The sequence below is a fragment of the Orcinus orca genome, chromosome 9 (genome assembly GCF_937001465.1).
Source record: "Orcinus orca chromosome 9, mOrcOrc1.1, whole genome shotgun sequence".
Taxonomy (NCBI): Eukaryota; Metazoa; Chordata; class Mammalia; order Artiodactyla; family Delphinidae; genus Orcinus; species Orcinus orca.
The window spans coordinates 59,148,638-59,173,120 of NC_064567.1; the positions used below are offsets into that span (position 1 = coordinate 59,148,638).

Here is a 24,483-nt window from a genome sequence, read left to right on the forward strand (position 1 = left end):
CTAAAGAGAGAAATTAGAGCCTTCGGGATACGCTGATATGTGACCTGAAATTAGAAACATCCCTGTGACACAAGAAGAGTAAGGCCAAGTGAAGCAGCAGCTGGGTTCTCCCAAGAAGGAACTCTGCTTTCCTGAAATCATGACAGTAAATCATGTATCAGTGTGAGAATAGGAGCCTAATAAGAGGTGTGATATGCTTTAAGAGATGTCTGAAAACAGTTCCAGACGACTACGAAGAAAAATGACTTGATCAAAACACAGATGAACAAACAAACAAAGACCACATCTAAGGAAAAGGCGGAGCTACACTGTGAAACACTAAAGGAAAAATGGTCAGAAATATGCTGCATATTTCCTACCAGGGATCAGACAATGTGCTTAAATAATTTACGGATGTTGGAGCCAAGGTGAGACTCTGTAAGACATTTCAGGTTTCTGATTATCTGAAAAACAGGAAGGAAAGGGAAAGTGAAGGAAGAAAGTTACCTTGTGGAATGGCCACCATCTCTGCTTCACAGAGGCAGGACTATCTAGCCAGCAAGTGAAAACATTTAGAAACTCTAATTTCCACTGAGCAACGTATGAAGCAGCCCTGGGACCTGAGAGAGGTACCCTCCCCTCTATGGCTGTGTGGCTGTGTAATGAAAGAGCACTGGGGGAAACAGAGCTCTGAACCTTCCTCTCCTGTCAAAATGGCCAAAGGTTGCCTTCTTCGGGGCAGGGAGGGGGACAGGGGTTTAGGACTACACGAGGAAATAATTATTAAAGTCCCATGTAAAGTATCAAGTCCAGGACAAGCGTGAGGGCCGGTGGGGATGAGGAGGTCTGTGGTCCCTGCCTCTCCTGGAGCCTGCATCCTCCCACAGCCCAGCACCTGCTCAGGCATCTCCCGGCAGCACATCACTTCTCCTGAGTCATGAGGTGTCTCTCACACCCCAGGCATCAAAGCCCAGTTCCCAAGGAAAGCTAACTTTGCAAAGGGTTGAAGAAAAAGGCACAGGCTTATTAAATTTTCCTGGTCTCCTCCCCCCTTCCTCCCCCACCCCCCGACTTCCTCCAGGCCTAAGGCACAAAGGCAGGAGCCAGTTTGGCACAATGAAAAGGGACACAGGATGTGAGAAAGGCATTTAAAGTTCCAACAGTGAGAATGTTCCCCAGATTCCTTGACAAATCCTTCACTTCTCAGTGAACACCCATCCTCCAGTCCTACATCAAAACATAAACCTGTTTGACTTGAATTCTACTTGCCCCACGTACCATTTTTACCAAGTGATCAGCCATTCTGAACAGGCAACTTCATAATAAAGGGGAACATTCCATGCTGCCCAAGAACCTGCGTCAGCAACACAAAAAGAAGTACTTTGGCCATTAAAAAATTAATAAATGACAAAGTGTGTACCACCTAAAATAAATCTTTAAATGTTCCTCTCCTTAAGGAAAATCCCCACATTTCCCTGCTCTAGGCAGCCCTGCCCTTGGACATTCCCTGGTTGGCCCTGAAGTTCCTTTGTACACACAGTAAAATCACTTGGGGGAAATTAATAAATGAAAAATGCAATCATCTGATCTCTTACTCTTCGTTAAAGCACTCTTTCTCCAAAAAGGGGAAATTATTATTATTATTCTTTTCCTTTTTAATAAAAGGCCCACTAATAACAGACAGGAACAATAAAAGGCATCTCAGGGGAGACCTGTATGTGAATAAACTTGAATCAAAACTCAGATCTAGTTTAATTATCAACTCTGGCTCTGTTCCAATTCCATATCCCTCCAAAGTCTCTCCGTCACCATTCTAGTTAACGTCTAGGAACTTCATTTAACTTCAGTGGTCCATGGTGCACACAGGCCAATTAGACATGTTTAGAGACGCTGGCCACTGTATCGCCATGGCAAAGGAAATATCTGTTTTACTTCTCATGCTTTTTTGGATGTGGACACTATGGTGAAAGCCCAAAGGAGCTTTAATCAATTCTTAAGTTGCTGGAATCATCCACCCAAGCTGACTCCGGCAGCTCTGTCTGGCATGAAATTGTCAAAAGGTAAAACACAACAGGATTTGTGTCTTACACACATACACTGCTATCTCCAGTGTCTTTTTCCTTCTTTTAAAGCTCTTCATCTTGGATGGTATCACACCTGCCCAATCAATCTGAGGGAAAAAAACCATCCTGAAGGATGGTGGTTGATAAAGAAGTCAGGGCCAGGGCAGGTCTTTTCACATGCTAATTCCTGCTTACTCTAGCTGTACCTGCAAATACAGCTTGAAACAGACTATTTCTAATACAGGGGAAGGTAATTACACTCACAAAGGCACCTCTGTGTCAGGGCTGGGCACCAGGAGCCAGCAGGTCTGGGAGACAGAGGCTTAACAGAGACTCCTGCAGTGAATGCACATTGTCTAGCATGGGGGAAAAGGCCAGACCGGGGGGGGGACCCTGCAGCATTCAAGACAACAGTGGTGCACCTTGTCTGGGAAGGTTATTTAATGCTTCTGGCACCTGTAGTCAGAGCCACCCCTCTTTTCCTACCTTACAGGTTTAGAATTTATTTGGCATGTATAATTGTATATTTTGATCCTGGAGCTACAAACAATGGGCAGCATGTCATGTCTTGATCCCTTAACATTCCTCTTCGTTTCTCCCAAGCGAGTTAACCCTTGTATACACAGCCTTGCAGCACCTCTCCTGCCCAGGCAAGGGACAGTTAGGGATTTGAACAGGGTGCATTTCAGTATCTTGCTGAGAAACATTACTGGTGCCGAGCTCCGTTATGTTGTGTCACTGGCGTTAAAGCCAAATCAACCAGTCAACGATTGGAGACTCCATGTAAGTGACACTGAAGTTACTTCAATTTGAATATAAAATATCAATGCCTACTACTTGCTTTCTTTAGTCCAGGGACTTTTAGATTATTGGTGTCTCCCTAATTTCATTGCAATTCTAACAAAAGCACCTTGGTAACTCAAGGTTTTTTGTTAGGAAATGCCACTCCTGTGCCAGGTCTAATTCTCTACTGTTCTACTATTACATGTTGCTTTGCCATCAATGACGCTCATCATTTAGATGGACTGGAAATCCAGTAAGTGGCTCAGAGTTTTATTACATGGAATTTTGGTCTCTGAGAAGCTTTGTCCCCTTCACAAAGCTAATATGTAAAAAACGTCCCATCTTTTCCATTTTTCTTTTCTTTCCCTTCTTGCTGTCTTTCCCCCCAACTTCTCCCTGCTACCTATTTGCAAGTTGCATGGTTTGTTTCTAGTCCCAAGGTTTAGACACTGAAATTTTTACTATAAATACTTAACTTACAGTCTGTTATCTTTACCTTCCTCCTATATAATACTTCCACATTAGACTACTTAAATTAGAAGCAACCCCTCCATCTTACCATTGTTATGGACTTTAATTCTAGCTCAGATAACATTAAGCATTGTAATTACCATCATACATGCATACGTATACGTGTATGTGTATACACACACACACACACACACATACATTTAAATTCAGACAATGTTATTTAGACTAAATATTTACCACTTTTCTTTGCTCTTCATCCCCTGTTCCACTTCCAAACTACCATCTGGAATCACTTTCCTCCTACTTGAAGTACATTCTAGAATTTCCTTTGGTACGGTTCTACCAGTGATATGCCTTCTGAGTTTTGCTAGTCTAAAAATTGTGTTTATTTTACCCTTGTTCCTGGAAGACATTTTTACAGGGTATAGAATTCTATGTTGAAAGGTTTTTTCCTCTACACACTGAAGATACCATTCAAATGACTTCTGGCTTCCACGGTTCCTGTTTCTAAGTTAGCCATCAGTTCAACTGTTCCCCTTTAAAGACAATCTGCTTTTCTCTCTAGCCACTTAAGAGCTTCTCTTCAGCTTTAGCGTTCAACAGTCTCATTCTGACTGTCTAGCCTGAATTAATTTTATTTATCCTGCTTGCGATTTGCTGTACTTCTTGAACCTATGGATTGATAGCTTTCAATGGTTCTGGAGAATTTCCAGCCATCATTTCTCCTTTCCTCCTGGTTTTCTTTTATACCCATTAGACCTCCTCACACTTTCCTGTGTCTCACTCTCTGTCTCTCTATTCTGAGTAATTCTCTAATTCTCTCTTCAGCTGTGTTTAATCTGCTGTTAAAGCAAGAATTTTGAAATGCTGAATTTTAAATTTCAATCATCATAAATATATTCACCTTTTTAATTTTTAAAACAAAAACATTCACTTTAGAGCTATGATAATTTTTAAATTTTATATCTTGGGAGGTTTAAAATGCTGTCAGTTGTTTTTGCCGTCTCTTTTTAAAGTGCCTTGTTTCCTTGTGTGATTTGAGACTTTTGTTTATGAGCTGCCCATTTTCCTTGGAACATTATCTATGAAAATTCTTTAACATCTGGGCTGAAGGTGGGTTCCTCTTAACGAAACTTGTGTTTGCTTCTGCCGGGGAGCTGGAGGCACTACCAATTCAAGATTATTTAAAATAAATTCCCAGCTTGAGAGTTTTCATATCACTCAAGAAATATAAATTCAGTCTGCAAACCTATGTGAGACAAGCTTGGAGTTCCTGATTCTTAGGGGTGGGTTTTCCCCTCCCCCTTCTCTCTCCCTCCACTCAGAAACAAAGCAATTTTCATTGCTGTCCAGATAGTATGAGGGAGCATTAAAAAAATTTTTTTTATTGAACTACATTTCATTTAAATATTGTATTAGCTTCAGGTGTACAGCAAAATGATTCAGTTTTATATATATATATATATACACACACACATATGTGTCAAAATGTATCATCTTAAATATGGATCTATATCTGAATTCCGCCACTCCACATCAACAGGATACTGCAGGAGCAAGAATACAGACTTTGGAGTCAGAGACCTGGGCTCAGATTACTGCTCTGCCACTTAGCTACCTGATGTTGGGCGAAGTTCTTAAAATCTCTGTGCCTCAAGTTCCTCTCCAAAGAAAGTGAGTAATATTTGTACTGACATAAGAATTAAATTTAAATTCAATGATGAATATAAAGTACCTAGTATAATACCTACCACAAGGATCTTCAATAAAAAGTGGTGATATAAAGACAATTACTATTATCAACGAAAAGCACACTGTCCTGTCGGAGGGGAAAACAGAATTAGCTGATATAGTCTTTAAACAACTGGCAGCTGGAGTGTGACTCCTATATGGTTTCATACCTGAATCACAGGAGAGCTCTACATTTATCAGGCTAAGAGCAAATCTTTTACTTGGCAGAAGACCTAATCCTATCAAGTAAGCTTAAACTAGTTTGCTAAATTGATCATACTCCACATGGGAGTATGGCTGTCACAAGACATATCTCCTTAACTTTACAGTAGATGAACATTTCTCAAATTAGCCATCTTTTAAATACAGAACTTGGTCACAATTAGAAACCAGAGAAATATAAGGACAGATTAGTAGAAATATATCTATCACTTCTGGAAAATATATTCAGAGCCCTCTATGAACAGTGGAGTAGTAGCATCACTTTCAATACTTCTAAATATAAAGAACAGCATATTAGGGCTTCCCTGGTGGCGCAGTGGTTGGGAGTCCGCCTGCCGATGCAGGGGACACGGGTTCGTGTCCCGGTCCGGCAGGATCCCACATGCCGCGGAGCAGCTGGGCCCGTGAGCCATGGCCGCTGAGTCTGCGCGTCCGGAGCCTGTGCTCCATAACGGGAGAGGCCCGCGTACCGCAAAAACAACAAAAAAGAACAGCATATTATATTCCAAAAGATGAACTAAAATAAAAAAGAGCTGTTGAAACCAATCCTGCAGGCACTTAGCAAAAAACAAAACAACAAAACAAAACACTAACTGGATAAAAATGTTTGCCTCTAGAAGGTTACCCACAGCATGAGGCTAGGAAGCTAATGTTTTACTATTACATACTTTTTTATATCTGAATTTTCTTCTCTTAAAAGCTATACTACCTGTTAAAATTAACTTTTGAAAGAACTTTATGGCACTAGAATTATTCTCTCACCTCCCTTAATATTGATCACTTTGAAGGCAATAAGGCCATACTCATCTCTGTAACTCAGCACACCTCAGAGTGTTAGCCCTCAACAAATATTTGCTGGGTGAATGGGAGAATGATAAAAAATTAACCATTTTTTAATATTTTAAAGAATATTTTCCAGCCCCCTTCAGCACACTCCATTTCTTCCAGCACTGTTCAATAAAAATAATATTTTTCACGATGTCTCCTTTTATTTGCTCTTCCAAATGTAGGTATCATTACTATCCTCTTTTACCAATAATGCATTTGAAACACAGGGACAGAAAGGTTTTTTTAAGTCTTTTTTTTTTTTTCAGTTTTTTTTTTTTTTAAATGCAAACTTCTAAGCAGAATAGGGACAGTATTACATCATTTCCAATATTAGTCACAAGTTCACACCATGTTAGATATAAAACCTGGCCGCTTGAGGTACTTGATATCCTTTCATTAATTTCTAAAATAACTGTCTTTTAATAAGACAAAATGCCCCAAATGTTCATTTTACAGCAGATATTTATGACAAAGTTATCAGGAAGCAACAAAGATTTTTTTTTGTTTTTTATTTTGTGGTACACAGGCCTCTCACTGTTGTGGCCTCTCCCGCTGCGGAGCATAGGCTCCAGACGCACAGGCCCAGCGGCCATGGCTCACGGGCCCAGCCGCTCCGCGGCACGTGGGACCTTCCCGGACCGGGGCACGAACCCGTGTCCCCTGCATCGGCAGGCGGACTCTCAACCACTGCGCCACCAGGGAAGCCCCACAAAGTTATTTTTCAAAGAACACAAATCGCTATCATTTGGGTAGCAGCTTGGCTCACTGTCAGGTTATGTGGCTCTCTGCAGGGCACGTGAGGTTTGTACTGCTATGCTGGTTAATGCAAGAGTTAAGGAAACAGAAGGGCCCTCTTGCCTCGCAATGGATAAAATCATTTTAATTCCTATAATTTAAAGAGTTGATATCAGATCTAAGGTAACATGTGCTTATTCTAAAAAACAAAACAAAGCAAAATTGAGCCATTCTAACTAACATTTTTTAAAAGTATTGGGTACTAAAAGGAATGAGGAAAAAATGATCATATAACTACCCTGACCTAAGCTATCACACATTCGTGCTGTTTGGTATCCTCTCAAATCTTTTCATCTCCATTTTCCTAGCACGCTCGCATCAACAATGACACCAAAACTGCCAACTGCTCCATATCCGTGGGTAGCATAGAACCTTGTCTTTGAACTTCCCTGAATTATCTATCAGACACATGCTCTCTCTCATCTGGCTCAAGATATCTCTAGGTGATAACTCACGTTTCAAAGAGAGATTGCATTGAGTTTGAAACCCAGCCTCCCACTTCCTTACAAGGTATATGACCTTAGAAAAATTACCTAAACCCATCAAGCCTTCTTTTCCTCAACTGTAACTTGGAGCTAAAAAAACAAAAAAACAAAACTATCTGCATCAGTAGGCTGTAGTAGGGATTAAATGATGTAAAGTGTATACAGCTCTAAACATGGGGCCTAGCACAAAGTGAGCCCTCATCAAACATTAGCTCTAACGAGCTTGCATGCCCATGCGAACAAACACACGCTTCTAAGCCTGGACCCTGCCTCTGTCCCTCCTAAAAGTCCTAGCACCATATCTGATCTTGCTATATCTTCAGATGTTTCAAATCCTTCCATTTTTCAGTGACTCTTTTTTCTGTCTACAGACAGGCATGGTTCTTCCAACAAATTAAAACAAACCACAAATCTCTCAGCCTCTTCTCCCCTGTAACGTTATCCCTCGCCTCTACTTTTTCTTCCAGTTGCTGTATGCTTTCACTTTTGTTTCTTTCACGGTAAAACCTTTAGGTTGAATGGTCTGTATCGGCTAATATTTTCTCAACCAGGTTTCTGCCTCTACCATTCTCCTTAAATTGACTTTTTAAGGATAACCAGTGGCCTCCCATCTTTAAATTCAAAGGCCTTTTCTTGGACTTCAGTCCCCTTGGTCTGCAGCACTAGATACTACTCAAGTTCTTCCTCTTCCGCTTACATCTCAGCTCTCTACCAGCTCCCACAGCACTGTTTCTTCTGGTTCTCCACCTGACAGCTGCTTCTGCTCTTTTCTCCCCCATACTCACTTAACTCCTGCCACCCTAATGAGGGTAGTTTTTGAGTTCCATCATTGGTGTCCCATCAGCTTGGGGATCTTACCCACTCCCATAGCTTCATGCACGTGGATGACCCTTAAAAGACCGTCTAAAGTTCCCATCCCTCTGACAAGGCTCTAGTCCTACATTCAACAGGGCAGAGTAAGAAGAACACCAGACAGGGTGTCAGGAGACAGTGTCAGGCCTAGCTGTGCCCTGCCTACCAATCACCTAGCTGATTCTCCTAAGACTTCTGGGCTTCGATTCCTCAATTATAAAGGTAACACCAGACAGAAGGTCTTTTAAGGTTTCTTGCAGCTTCTCAAATATTATGAAATTATAAAATTTACAGTATCACAGTCCATCCAGGTGCTCAGGCCAGAAATCTGGGCTGATTTAATCTTCCTCTTCTTTTCACCTTTCATCACTTTCCAAGACTTTGTGAGTCTAACTCTCGCACATCCTCTACATATATCCCCCTACTGCCTCTCCCCACCGTGACGCCCTGGTTGAGGTCACGGTCATCCCTCCTCCCTGCCATCCCCAGTCTGTATCTTCCTAACTGGCCTCCCAGCCTTCTGTCTTGCTCTCCCGTGTGGCACTCTCCACACTGACGCTGAATTACCCCTCCTTAAACACAAACCCTATCATGCCATTTGTCTTTGCCTTCTACCTGGTTAACTATGACTCATCTTTTAATGCCATCTCCCCTTCCAAAGCCCCCTGGCTTTCTTGCTATGAGTCTGCTCCATCCCTCTTAGAACTCTGTGCGCAGCACTCTGACAGCCCTTCTCAACTGCATGTGTTGTATTCCAAGGGTCTCTTTACTTGTCTGACCGCCCCCATGAGATGGTAAACTCTTTATAAAAACATGCACTATAATTCACTTTCATTTTCCCAGTGCCCAGGGCAGAGCTTCCCAGGTGAATAAATGGAGGCCTCGGAACCTGGGAAAGCGATCTTTCATCTAGTTGGCTGTTTCCTTTATGTTTGACCTCCCCAGTATCCTGGTCTTCTGTGGTCATTACTTGTCAACTTATTCTCTCTCCATGCTTTCATATCATTGCTAGTAACTTGGAAACACCTGGCTTTTGCTTACCATTTATTTGCTCAACAAATATTTATCAAATGTCTACTTATGTGCCAGAAGCAGTGAGTAAGCTAGGTCTTTGGTATCACAGTTCACTCTGGATGAGGGAGAGACAGAGACAGACGGAACTATCAGATGGTGATGGGTGCTACATAGAGACCTGGAAGAGGGGGATGTGACAGCGAGTGACCTGGTGTCCTTCTGAACAGGCATCTGCTGAGCTAAGATGTGAGGGGAAGAGCCTTCAGGCAACTGAAAATGAGCGGATGAGCCTGGAGTATCTGAAAAGGAAAGGTGGCCAGCATAGCTCGCAGAGTAGGCGGGCGGTGCAGAATGGAGGGTGGAGAGGACGGGGCCAGCAGGGATGGAGCTGGGGTTCTAGTCTAAGCGCAGTAGGTTCTAGTCTAACTGCTAGACAGTTTTTCACCAGAGACACAGTTTCTGTAGGGCACACTAGCTTCTTATTTCCTCTGGTTTCTACTCAAATATCATCTCCTCAGAGAGGCCTTCCCTGGCCACCCTATTAAAAGGCAACATCCCAATTCCATCCAGCCTCCGCCCTTCTCCATCCCCTCACCCTGCCTCCTTCTTCTTCAAGGTTCTCAGCTCCACCTGATGTCATATATTTGGTTTCTTGACGGCTGACTTCTACCCACCAAAGTGAGCAGGGGCTTGGCTTTTCACAGTGACATTCTAAATGGCTAGACCAGTGCCAGGCACACAGTCAGACCTCAAGAGACGTATATCCAGTGACTGAATTAACCTGACTTACATTTTAACTACATCACTCTGGCTGCTGTGGGGACCACGGATCTGACGGAGTCAAGAATCAAAATAGAGAAACCCATGAGGAGGCTTTCACAGAGGTCTGGGTGAAAGGGAAAGGTGGATGAATCAGAAGAGAACCGCCACTCGGGTGGTTGTAAAACCATGTAGTGTCCCTTAGTGATAGAAAATTAGCATGGCACGATGTCCTCAAAGCCATGACTAAACAATTGTTTTCTTCATATGGGGCCATGAGCTCATAAAAGCAGGTATTTTTAAATGCTGCTATCTTGAGAAATTATTCTTACGTACTTGTATGCTACCAAGATAAAAGTGATAAACTGATGAAATCTGACAAAATCTACTAACACCAAAAAATGCACATGCCCCTTGACCTAACAAGTTCATTGCTAAGAATTCATTGTATATACTCACAAAAGTATGTCACACTATATGCAGGGATTGCTAAGAACTCATTGTATATACTCACAAAAGTATGTCACACTATATGCAGGGATGTTCACCCTGTCATTGTGATGTCCCCAAACTAGAAACAACTTAAATACCCATCAATAGGAAACTGCTTTAAAAACAAACAAACAAACTTAAAAGAAACTTATATACAGTTATTAAATAAAATGAGAAAAGAGAATTAAGATATATTGTGTGTTTAGGAGGATTCTGTTTTTGTTAAAACACAGATACACCATTGATGTGTGTGTGTGTGTGTGTGTGTACAATTTTTGATAGAGAAAAGGGAGAGAGGGAGGAGAGAAATAAATACAGATTTAAATAGAAAGGTTTTCTTTTCTTAAAGATATATAAAAAATGTAAGCAGTGGTAATCCTTTAAAGAGAGAATAGGGTGGTAAGGGGTAAAGAGATAATTCAGAAATGTCTTAAAGTAAAATTTTATCATTTTTTTGAAACATAAACTTGTATTTTACTTTAAAAGACCAAACAATATCCCTTTGAGATAATTAGCAGAATAATCAAGAACATGTGTCATCACCTGCTTTCTGATATTATGAACAGTAGCTCCAATGATTCATTTATATACACACGATGAATGAACACACATACACACCACGCACGTATGTGGATGAAAATACAACTGCATGTGAAGCCTGTGGATATGGAGGGCCAACTTATTCATTGTACTACGCCATTTTATAGAAGGGGCTTGAGCGTCTGTCCCCCACGGGTACCAAGGGATGACTTTCTCTGTCAAATGCAGTGGGACAGAGGCCTTTGATTCGAAAACAGTGGACAGAGCTCATATTCCTTGGTGACCTTCCATGCTTTACATGGAAATGTTTAATTTGTGATTACACAACCTGATAACCATTTTCAACAAAGCTTGATGGATCGTTGCCACTATTGCTTCACTGACCATTTTTCATTCTTAAAAATAGCCACGAACTACTCCATTGCTTCAGAAGCATGCATGCACCATTTAGTCTATCTTAGCTGTGCCGCCATTTAATGTTAAATAAGTTCTATTCCACTCAGAAGGTATAATCTTTCTCATTGAAGCTCTGTTGGCTCCTAAGGAAAAGGTACCATTCAAAAGTAGATGTGTAACACTTTCTTAGATAAGAATTTATTTTACTTATACTCTAGGGGCTTATGTAATAAAACAAAAGTTACCTAGTGAAAGGGAAATACCACCTCACATATTCTTAAGAAAAGTAGTACCTGTTGCAGATTTTAAAAAACTACATTATATTCAAACAGCTCTTTCAAAGGCAATTAATTATCCTGCCTTTACTTCAATCACCTGCCTACTCTGGGCTATAACAATGTCACTATAATGGGGGGTACTTTGTTTACAGAGTTCACTCTTTCTGCTCTAAACTATTTCTAACTTTAGGAATGTGAAATGTTTACCACATCCACTTTTTTTTTTCAGTTGTAAATGTATTTCTAAAGCAAGTATTCTAATCACCTTTTACTGGAAAGTTGCAGAATAGTTGGGTATTTTGCAAGTCAATTTAGGAGAAAAACAGAAAGCCTGGTTAAGTCCAATTAAGTGAGGTTGAGCACTGCAGGTCTAAACACACAGACAGAGCCTCCACTCAACCCTTCCTGGGTCCCGCATTGTCATGTTAACAACAGCAAACAAAGGGTCCAAGGGAGGGAAAATGAAGATTACCTGTCCCACCTTAAACTAGGATAGAAGTTCTCTTTTTCAAGACCCACCCAGAGGGACACATACCAGATTTAAAAGTATTAGTCACCACAGGTCATTCACATTTTTCTACCCAACCAAGACTAGAAACAGAGAAAAGCTTTATCACTGAAGAGCGCTATCTGGAAAAACAACAACAACAACAACAACAACATAGTAAACTACATAGCAATGTTAAAGCTGTGATGCCCCTAAAAGGTGGGATCTAGAACCACTAAAGTGATTTCTGACCATGGAGGGGTGGGGCAAGGTAGGTGAGCCTGGAGAAAGGAAACTCACAAGAAACAAAACCTGAGGTTAGAAGGTGGGATAAAACGAATGAGGATAAACTACAAAAGCTGAGGTTAGAAGATGGGATAAAACGAATGAGGATAAACTACAAAAGCTGAGGTTGGAAGGTGGGATAAAACAAATGAGGATAAGCTAGGGTGGTAATACAAGACCAATCAGACTGAGTGGAGAGGGGAACTCTGCTGAATCAAGTCCAGCCTCGCAGGTCTCAGGGAGTTTAGCTGATGATACCAATGGCCAGCAGAACGGAGGAGACTGCCTGCCAGGTCACTCTCTCGCAATGCAATCAAGTTTCCAGAAGCTCAAAGCTCAAATTGTTAGTGACTTCACCTGGTAATTACCAATACACCAAAAGCAGTGTTTTGAAAGGCAGCACCCAGGCCTGTGGAATGCCTCTGAACTAGATTAAACCACCAGGCTAGTAATTAAACTAACTTTATATGGGAGAGGTCTCTTGCTCAAACTTGAGCAATCCTGCTCATTTCAGGAAAGCCATTTTAGTACAAAAGTGGAAACAAGAAACTTCTGAGCCTCAATTTCAGCTCAGATACCACCGTTGGCACCTCTATTCTCCTAACTACAAAATTAGGAGACCAACTACTTCCAAGGGGTGTTAAAGGGGATTAAGATTATGAAACACTGTGAAGATGAAAAGGACTAAAACTCAGTCTTGTTTCGTTTGCAGGTAGTTTAGCAGTCTCTGTGTCAGCAAACAAGTTTTTACCAGTTTATCCATCTAGACATTTCGATAGCAGTCACTGCCACAGTACCTAAGTGCTTTTTACCAGACAACCCACTGAAAGACTGCCTGGCAGCTTGTCAAACTGACATGCTGCTACATCGTGCGATAGTCTGCAAGAGACTAAAAACTCAGAACAGCACAGGATTTTTCTTCAAATTGATGAATGCTATGCCTCATGACAATACTGTTTGTTTCTTACAGCTGGATAACAATTTGGTAAATGAAACAGCTATCATGTTGTGTTCCACCACACAATCACCTTGAGCATTTTAAGTGCTACTTTAAAAAATCAGCATGCTTATTCCTAAACGCTACAAGATGCCTAAATATAAGGCAAGGTTCCCCCAGAAAACTAACCTCAGAGAAGAGGGTGTCACATAATATTTGATCCTCACAGAGTCTCAGATCTTGGGGTACTCTTCCAACCACTTGACCTTGAGAAGTACAGAGCTCTATTTGGGGAAGGCAGATTTACCTGAAACAACCTCAATTATTACTAACACTGGATGTTCACCAAGGTCACCTAAAAAACTGAGTTAAAAAGAAAAGGGTAAAAAAGTATTTCCTGGGGAATACTTTTACAAATGCTGTGCTGAATGTCAGAGCAAGGCATTTAAAGTTCACTCTAAAAAGCAATATGTTACATATGGGACCATTATATATCCATTCAGGATAAATTGGGAATAGAAAAGAAAGAAAGCAACTGTCGTAACGTTATGTGTCTGTGGGACAAAATTTCTAGGGACAATATTGCCCAGAGTCCAAAAGTGACTTCTTCTTGACAGCTTGGAACGAAAATGAAGACAATGGACTTTCCAAAACCACGTGAATGGCTGATTTAAAATGTGAATTAAGTGGTGATCAAGACGCTGATTCAAAATTCATATGAGAAACTTGAATAAAATATTTCTTGATATGTGTGTATAGAAAAAAGCAATATTAATTTTATGTAATGTGATTTTATATATCTATGTGTAAATAAATGAAAACCAACATTTTAAGTAGTTGTTTGACTTACCTTCCTATATCCCTAAAGGTTTACTTATTCAAGTTGGCCATGAAACATTTTTTTTAATCTTCTCATTGAAAATTGGTGAACACCTAATGTCTGATGAAGCCTTATAACAGGGCATATATGAAGCTAATTCTAGTTCATTACAACTTCTTTGGTAGAAGAGTGTAAATGACAAATTCAAGAATTTTCTATAATTTTGGTTTTGCGATCATTCTGAAAAACTGTTTTCTAAATGATAAATGGTTAAGATGCAGAATAATTATGAAAAGGCACACATAGGGATAGGTTTGGAACGTACAGGATCGGAACATAAATTCCTGATCTGGTATGGGCTTCGTGCGCGTGGGTAAACCGAGCTCAGCCCATCTCCCGAAAGATGGTGCCCTGTGACCCTGGCAGCTATCTTTCATAGACAACAGCACTGAGAATTAGGTTTTTATATCAGTAACAGACCCAAACAAAACTCCACCCAGTGCTGCGGCAAAGAGCTGTGCACTGAACAGTGTCTGTGGGGGTCATGACATCATACTCATCCTTGATTTATGTTTTCTAAGGACAGTTATTTGGCAGATGGCAGGAAAGGACACCTCCTTCTAACTGGCATGAAGGTACCCTATGAGCTCCGGCAGAAGATCTTCTCTAGGTATAGAAATGTGAGGAATCAATTTCATGCCTATGAGCAGTTACTAGTTTAGGAGATGAGCATATACTCAAATAAATGACTGAAAAGAGTTACCTTGTAGATCCCAAAGAAGCCCAGGTCCCTTAGGACAGACAGAGCACTGACTCGGGGACCAGTGGTGATCTCTCCAGCCACCTGCAAACGGATCTTGACAATTTCCAAAGGATTTGTGAAAATCACCTGGGAGGCTCCTGCCTAAAAGGGAGAAAAAGAAAAGATTTAGTATAACGTGGGGTGGTTCAGAAAGAGATGAGTGATTCTCTTCAAAGGAGCTCAGAATATTCTATTCTCAATAGACTGTAGTTTCAATCCTTGTCCCATCAATTAAAACAGCGATTATGAGTTTGAATCAAAACATAGTTACTGCCTGGGAGGACTTGGATCAGGCTCTATTTCCTTCATGTGGAGGGTGAAAGAGAGCAAAGACCAGAGACTTGGCCCAACACAGAGAGGCTTCTGTTGGCCTCACCCAAGTCCTCACACGAAAATGACAAACATTCCTTGAAGCACAATTAACCGCCGCCACAGGACTCAAAGCCAAGCACACAAAGGCAGCCATAACATGAAAGTCAAGTGGTATCTAAATAAAGAGACACGAATCTGCCTGTCAGAACAGGAGGGGGGCAGAGAGGACACAGGCTCTCGCATGATGTACTTCATAACTCTGTCAATATTCCAACAACTGCCAGAGGACATGCAAACTTAGATGAAAGCTACTTTTTCCTCTCTTAAAAAATCAGATCGCTCATCAAACACCGTTTTATGGACTTACGTATTATATTTACATATTATCTGTGTATAGAATTGCTCTTTTCATACAAGATAAATGTCAAAGTAGTAAAAATATGCATTAAATCAATTACAGCCCAAACTGTGAACAATGTGTGTTCATTCCAGCAAATGGCTGGGAGCCTCACCTCTAAGATCATCAGTGGAAATCTCTAAAGTGCACACTGTAAGGGGAATTTTAAGCTAGCTATTTTGAAGCTAAGCCTATATTTATTACAAGCAATTACATTCTTACTGTACTTCAACTTGTTATTCCTTGTCTCAAATATATTTTTATATCATCTAAACTAAGGCTGACACAGAACGTACTTCAGAATCTTCATTATACAGCGACGTCACCGAACCAGACCACAGACATGGTGCTGACATTGACAGCTTAGCAGATGCTATCATGGTAACATGCACAATTTGGGTCAATATCATACCAAACTACTTCTCGCCAGATCCTCTGATCCTATCAACCAACGTGCGTGCCTTCACAAAATGGCTTGTGCTAATCAAAACCAGCTGTAAGGATGGTCTTTAAAGTACAGTTTAATACCTGGAAATAAAAATTAGAAACATAAACATGCACTGGGAAGGGATATATTAAATGCATTTGAGTATGCTCCTGAAATGAGATATTATGCTGCCAATAAAAATAAGGTGGGAAATGGTCAATACACATTGTGAAGTAAAAACTCTCAGATGCGTAAACGCACGTACGCCCCTCCCGCTGCTATCCCTGACCATCATGTAGAAGAGAGACACCAATGTAGTGCTTTTGAGGTGGTAGGGTTACAGATTTCTTTTCTGTGTTTTTTGTTTCTTCTGCATAGATCATGTGTTACTTCTATAAAGAAGTCATGTAGCAGTATTCATTTTTATCTAATATGAGAAGCAACGTTAACCAAAAAAAAACAAAGAAAAATGTTCATCCTTTTAACTCTCTCGATCAAATCGTTTTTCCATTTTTACCAACTTGATACCTTAGTCAATACACATTTGTTCCTAAAAACAGACTAGGATTTTCCCTCTCTCCACACATTCAAACTATGGAGAAGGCAGTATTCCCCTGTGTTTAGACTGCCACAGACTCCCTCTCTGTACTTGCTTAAATCATGTTTCACCCATCACCTTCATCTCTCCTGAGTGACTCTACAGAAGTGGTAGGAAAAACCTGGGTTGTATTCACGAAAAGGCCCACAAAAGGCCCTTCTAAAGTGGGAAGGAGAGGCTGGTGTGTTCTTCTGGTCCACACGAAGCCATTCTGCTTCCACTGCTCCCAGGGCTCAGAAGAGCCATGCTTTGCTCCCAGGCTGCTGTGACCCGCAGGCAGGTGGGAAGACCGACCCCTGCAGCCCTTGAGTATTTTGTGAGTTGGCACCTGCGTCTTTCCAAGCGACACGGAGGGGGTTGCTGATGGGAGCCATAATGAAGAGATGAAAAGGCCCTGGCCTAGTAACAGCACTGAGGGTACAGTAAGGATTATATCTGTGCTTCTGGACCTGAGTTCTCATGTTGTGAAAATGAATACAATTTTAAAAATTGTTTCATGGGGCAGAAGGGCTGGGAAAGGTTCGCTGAGTTGGAATTAACCTGAGGCTGACTTTTAAAAGCTCAAAAGTGGGTAAGACCGTGTCTACCACGGGTAGAATGGCGAGCAGTCAGCGTACATATACATGGATCTTCTTGAAGAACAGAACAGGAACGCGACGCACACTCACCAAGTGCTGCCAACAGCAGCTAAGGGGCAGTTGAGTATCACATGTGACAAGTGATCCTCAGTCACTACTGGTCGTACCATCTCACTTGTTACGAGGCTCAAAGAGACGGCCAATGCACAGCAGCCAGCACGGGGCTCAAACAGTGACTCCAAACACATTGGTTTCCTCTCCTCTAGCTCCTAAACTGATGGCTCTCCTCCCTGGTGGCATGTTACAACTGCCTGCAGAGCTTTTCAAACATAGTGACTTCTAGATCTTACTCCTGATAAATAAGATTTCTACATTTGCCCCTTCCTATGTGATTAAAACGTGTGGTGAGAGTTGAGAATCATTTTACTTCACTGCGTCATCTCTAGGCTGCCTTTCAACTCTGAGAGGCTGCTTAACGGGCTTAAAGCTGTGATTTCTAATTCTAGTTTTCTACATTCTTTCAGAGGGTAACATTTATATGTTTTACATCTGACCTCGTAACAAACCTTTTATACATCTCCAAGTGGTAACATTATTAAAGGGTATGACTGTTAGGTACAGAATTGCTATCTTATTCATTATCTGATATCATAACTAATACCCACAAAAGTTAATATTATATACAATAAAACAAGAAATTGTACTCAACTCCCTTGACTCCAAGCCAATTGACAGATACCAATCTTCTAGCATCGCACAGTGAAGTCTGTCTAATCACTAAGGATGATGCAAAAGTTCCCTTCAGAGAGCTGCAGGGAACAGAGGCAGTGGGAAGAAAGAGTGCAGTGATACTAAGAAAAAAATAATGTCGCACTAGTTACCTCTGGTGGGCCCAGAAAGAAAGAACCTACAGACTCAAAGTGGCACATTGTAGAGGGGCTGAAGATGAATCGGCTCTTTGGAGTCAAGCTGGAAGGAAATGAGAGACTACAAGGCACCAAGAGAAGATGCTTATCATCAGATGCATGATGTCTGGGCACCATCGTGACTTGATCGCTGAGCAGTGCACTACTGCTGCTCTTCAGTCTCCTGGTCTATTATCCATTCACAGTACCTTACCCACGTCCCTCCTCTGCAGAGATCAAAGAGAGCTGAATCTGCAGACAGTGGACAGGAACACCTATTGTGCACGTGACGTCTCTGTGTCCCTCATCACTTGAAGGCTCTGGCTGTGTGAAGACACTGCTTTTTGTATGTGGGCAATTTTGTCACAAATCCTTTCCCTGTGACTTTCTGGAGTCTGTGACAAGTAGGCCAGGTGACGATTTTCCATACAGGAACTGGCTCCGTGTGGCATATTATGTTTACAGTGGGGAGACTGACTTGTCTTCAGGTTTCTCAGTATCGTCTTTGTGACTGAAATCTTAGTTGCTATCCACTATCTGGATCCAGCTAAAGAGAAACACATATACCTATTGCAGGCTCACTTCTCCTACTTGATCGTCCATTCATATATTTATCCACCAAATATTTATAGCAATCATGTTCAAAGTTTGTCCTAGCAACAATAAAGACACAAGATGAGTGAGAAAGAATTCCTGTTCTCAAGGAGTTTGAAACAGGAGTAGAGATAATAAATATTCCTTAAGCATCCATTATAGGCTATTAGGGTGTTGCTTTGCATGTATACATATCTTCAGTCTACTCAAAACATATGTTTTTCCAGATTTTACATAAGAGGAAATTGAGGCATAGAAAGGTTAAAGCAACTATTACAGGCTGCGCTGTGTTCCACCGAAATTCATATACTGAAGTCTTAGCCCTCAGTACCTCAGAATGTGACTGTATTTGAAGATAGGACCTTTTAAAAGGTAACTAAGGTAAAATGAAATCCTATGAGTAAGCCCTAATCCAACGTGACTGGTGTCCTTACAACTAGAGGAAACGGAGATATACAGAGAAAGGACCATGTGAGGCAGAGTAAGAAGGCGGCCATCTTCAAGCCAAGAAAAGGAGCCTCAGAAGAAACCAACCCTGCTGACACCTTGGTCTTCGACTTCCAGCCTCCAGAAATGTGAGAAAATAAACTTATGTTAGGTCACCCAGTCTGTGGTATATCTGCTATGGCAGCTCTAGCAAACTAATACAGCAACTTACCCTTAGGGCTACACAACCAGCAAGCAGAGGAAAGACTGAGTCCAAGAAATATACTCCTGGGCTTCCCCGGTGGCGCAGTGGTTGAGAGTCTGCCTGCCGATGCAGGGGACGCGGGTTCGTGCCCCGGTCCGGGAAGATCCCGCATGCCCCGGAGTGGCTGGGCCCGTGAGCCATGGCCGCTGGGCCTGCGCGTCCGGAGCCTGTGCTCCGCAACGGGAGAGGCCACGGCAGTGAGAGGCCTGCGTACCGGAAAAAAAAAAAAAAAAAAAAATACTCCTTATGAATACAAAAAATGGCACGTGAGAAAAGATAAGTGAGATAAGAGCTAAAGTCCAGACACACTGCCATGGTAATTCAAAGGAGGGAGAGATTTCTGCTGACTTGGATAATCTGGGGAGATTATGCATCAACTGGTGACTGAAGTGCAATTAGGATTTAGGTGATCCAGGCAAGGAATGACACAAAGCGACAGTGACAAGAGCTTGCTACACTTGGAGGGTAAAGAGACCCAGCACCACATCTGCCCAAAGAGATTTTAATTAGAATGATAATTATGATGAGATCAACATTATCGTCCCGTAGCACTTACTGAGTACTTACTACATACCAGGCATCGTGCTAAGAGCTCTGTAAGAATTTTCTCTTTTGGTCCTCGTAATGTCGTAAGGTAGGTAATAATATTATTCCAGTTTTATAAGTGAGCAACCAAGGCTGAAAAGAGGTTACGTAACTTGCCTGAGGTCGTCACACAGCTAGGAAGGTGGAGCCTGGGTTCAAAGCTAGACCTGCTGGATGCCAGAGCCTGAGCATTTACTTCCACTGCTTATCACGGCAGCATGGAAGAATCATTGCTTCAGATGGCCTGGAAGGGGTATGAAGGAGGATGGTGAAAAATAGGACTACTGGGGCCAAATCACGGAAGGCCTAGAACGCTACACTCGGGAATGGGGCCGCCTTCCGGGGAAGTGCCTTTGTGTGTGCCTGTGGCGGGAAGAGAGCTGGCAAATGACGCTCAGGAGCTGGAGGGTGCTGTGACTAGTATCTATGTCTCAGAAGGATGACCGGGCAGCAGAGGGGAGAGTTTATTAGGAGGGAGAGCCCTGGGGCAGGGGTAAAAATTAGGGTTTTAGCAGACTAGGTGAGAGCGAAAGAAGGCCAGAATTAGAACAATTACATTGGTAACGAAGTAGGGGGTGGGCGGATGCAACAGAGATCAGCAGGGCTTGGATGCTGAATGTGGGGCAAAAGGAGTGGGTAGGGTTGAAGAAAGGAACAGAGTTTTTGCATATATGTAAGAGGGAGGAACAAAAGAACCTAAAGAGACGACACATCCAGAAGGCCATAGAAGGGTGAGTTGGGAATTAAGGACTGAGACACAGATGAGGGCATCACCCCACATATGTGCTAACTGAAGGCGGGAGCTTACATGGGGTGGGACGAAGACGAAACACCAAGAGTGGAGACCTAAGAAGTGATGACAGTCTTCTGCTATACACCACAGTGCACACTGATGCAGGCTCGGAAGAAAGGGGCTTCGCAAAGGGAGAAGAAGGCCAACAACGGCTGCTGACACAAGGAGGAGGTGAAGCCCAGCACACGGGGTGATCTGTGATTGGGGATGGGATGCTGAGTAATTAGAGAGCTCCTGTAAGCCACATTTCTCCAGGGAAGTGGAAAAGAGAGAATGATAGTCATTTATGGAAGCAAGCAAAGTAGAATGAAAATTTAGGGAATTAAGGAGAAAAGATCTACGGAGAGTGAAAAGATAAACAGAACTGAGGATAATTGTGTTTCGCTTAAGCAAAACAGCACAAGTTCTGAGTGGAGGAAGAGGAAGAGTGGAAGACAGTTTTGTAAAGCTGGCAGATCTGCTTTAATGACACATGCAGAGCTGTGGGATGATTTTGTTTCAGAGCAGAAACTATTAGTCTTAGTCTTACTATACAGGCTTCAAAGATAAAGAAAACAGAATCAAATGGATCAGGATTTGGCATAAGGAACCACAACTAAAGTTCTGAAGCATAACCAAATCAACAACAAAAGGGCCCTCAGGAGCAACAGTAAAATTATACTCTGGCCGTCAAGTAGAAGTTAGGGTGAAGTCAGTCTGATTTGCAACACAGACAAGAGGATGAAGCAGCTAATGACGTCTAAGGATGAGCCCAATGCAATTGCTCATGCCTTCTGTCCCTCAACTCAAAACAGGCTGTTAGATGTAGCACGCAGCCCGTGTTTAAACAGTGTTTAAAACAGGCTGTTTTATCTGTGCCCGCCCCAGGGTACCCAGAGCCATGGGCAGCTCCACAGTGGTTCTCTAGGTTCTCTATTAAGAGCCGACTGTATGCACAGGACTGTAGGTGAGCAATGATTCCGTTTGGCGCCATGTGGACTCTTACCCAGGCTATTATCAGGTACTGAACAAGAATATTTTATTGCCTACTTGTATTGAATACCTGCATCAGTGTGACAAAAAATTCTGTAGCATTAAAAAAAAAAAAAAAAGAGCCCAACATTCAAAAACATTATATATCTTTAGAGGAGAAATATGAAACTGCTACACCGAACAAAAAACCTTACACATTAACTTTTTTCTTTTTTAACAAGTGGCATTAATAAGAAATAACCTAATATGAAATGTATAGAACTGAAATGAAAAAAAATATAGATTTTTAAAATACAAAGGGCATACAGATTGAATACTAGAGAAACAAGTATTGTTCTTAAACTGGGAGACTCAATGTTATAAAGGTGTCATTTGATCTGTAAATTAATTTTAAATGCAAATGTAAAAAATGTCAATTTCCTATAAATGAATGTAATAGTCCAAGGTTGTAAAGGTGTCAATTTTTTCATAAACTAATTTAAAATTCAGAGCAGTCTTCCTAAATAAAATCCCAACCAGGTTTCATGAAGATGTTTGAAGATAGGAATATTCTGAAGAAAAAGTCACGTGGAGAGTCCTGTGCCACATTAACACACATTTACAGTGTCAGTAACTTTTAAAATTTAGCCAAGACTAGAGAAATGAAAAGATCCAGATATGCAAATGCTTCAGAGACACTGGAGTCCATCAAGAAATATGTAAGAGAGGTTTTCTCCCAGGTACAATATCACTGATTTTCATCAGATGCATCAAGTTTTTCTCTGTAGATTAGTCAATAAATCACGAGGAAGCCCGGCCAATAGGAGGTAAAATCCCCCAGTCTTGCCAAATCTGAATCCTTGAGGAATATTTCAGACTCAGAAATGTATAGCTAGTGACCTATTTTCCATTTTATTCAAACAGGCTCAGAAAATAATTACACTAGTGTGGGTTTTACCTAAATATAGCACAGTGGTTCAGCATAGGAGCAACTGAATCGGAGGAACCTGGATTTTAATTCAGGCTTCATAATTTCCTTGTATGTGACCTTGGACAAATTCTTCAAACTTACTGAGACTTAGATTCTTTATTTATACCAAAGAGATGAAAGCATTTCACAGACTCATTGTGAGGACTAAATAAAGTAGCAGGTACCACAGCGAGCACAGTGCCTGACACAGAGCAGCTGCTTGAGAAATGGGGGGCACCGCTGGGAGTCAGTATGGCCCATGGTTGACAGCCTAGGCTCTGACACACTTCTTAACCTACACACTCCAAACTTATTTCACCTGTAAAATGGACACAGGGACATTAATGCTCTTCATGCTTTCAATGTGCCAACTCCAGAGGCAGGTATATAGGAGTGAACAAAACTGACAAAGATCCCCACCCTCAGGGAGCCCATATTCTAGCTGTTATTTATAGGATTATGTGAGGAGTAAATGGAAACAAGTATATAAAGCACTGATTCCAGTGTCTAGCACACCACAGTGCTCAATCAGGGGTACTGATTACCGTTAATAAATACATGACGAAACTCTGTTTAGGTGAATTTAGTTTAGCAAACTCCTTCAAAGCCAGGACAGTTGAGTTTTCAAATTTTTCTTTCCCTAGAAACTTGCAAATTAAACTTTCTTTCTGAGGAAAGCACAGTCACACTGAAGACTGGTCGGAAGCAGCTATATCAGGTAAAAAGGGAAAAAAAAGGAAGAAAAGAACTCACGTGGGACTTCTCTGGTGGCGCAGTGGTTAAGAATCCGCCTGCCAATGCAGGCGATAAGGGTTCGAGCCCGGGAAGATCCCACATGCTGTGGAGCAACTAAGCCCATGCACCACAACTACTGAACTGTGCTCTAGAGCCTGCAAGCCACAACTGCTGAGCCCACACACCTAGAGCCTGCACTCCACAACAAAGACAAGCCACCGCAATGAGAAGCCCGTGCACCGCAACAAAGAGTAGCCCCTGCTCGCTGCAACTAGAGAAAGCCCGTGTGCAGCAACAAAGACCCAACACAGCCAAAAATAAATAAATTAATTAAAAAAAAAAGAAGAACTCATGTGAGTGATGGGTGATGTCGTAGAGCTCAACATAACCAGATGTTTTTTATTTAACTTAAATTCATTCAATTTTATTTAATTAAATTCAAGATGACATTCAATAAATTGTGGGTATTTTAAATTCTGAAAATTTGTTACTGAGAAATGGTTAATAATCATGTCCCGGTAAAAATGACAACGGCCAGATAGATAACCCGCATCATTTACAACACCATGTTTGTGGACTGATCTCTGTTCCATTTAGGTGTGGGCTGCCCTCGACACTGGCAAGCCACTTTGGAAATGTGCACTGCTAGTCACAAAAGGGACCAAGAGAGAGTCTAGATAGGATATAGTACAGAAGATTCCCCACTGCTGAAAATGACGCACCGTGCACTCCTTCTAACCAGGTAATACGACCGCTAGCAGGAAAAGGTAACACAATCACCCTTAATGTTCCAGATCGAGTCCTAGTATTTGGACTTTAAAACTATCCCAAGTGGATGCTAGACACCTCATCTTGCCACCAGTACAAATGAAAGTGCACAACTCCATATGACAGTTCTAGCTGTGTGAGTCCTGTCTAAAGTCCATGA

The 24,483-nt window shown here is 41.7% G+C and overlaps 1 protein-coding gene across 4 annotated transcripts in view; it reads right to left on the bottom strand.

Moving 5' to 3' along the window:
- Positions 1-24,483, bottom strand: part of SLC25A13 (solute carrier family 25 member 13) — a 205,133-nt gene that overhangs the window by 15,559 nt on the left and 165,091 nt on the right. For all 4 annotated transcript variants that reach the window (XM_004265566.3, XM_012531515.3, XM_049715138.1 and 1 more), the window contains one exon: positions 14,981-15,121. In XM_004265566.3, coding sequence (XP_004265614.1) covers positions 14,981-15,121 — 141 coding nt within the window. The remainder of the gene's footprint in view (positions 1-14,980; positions 15,122-24,483) is intronic.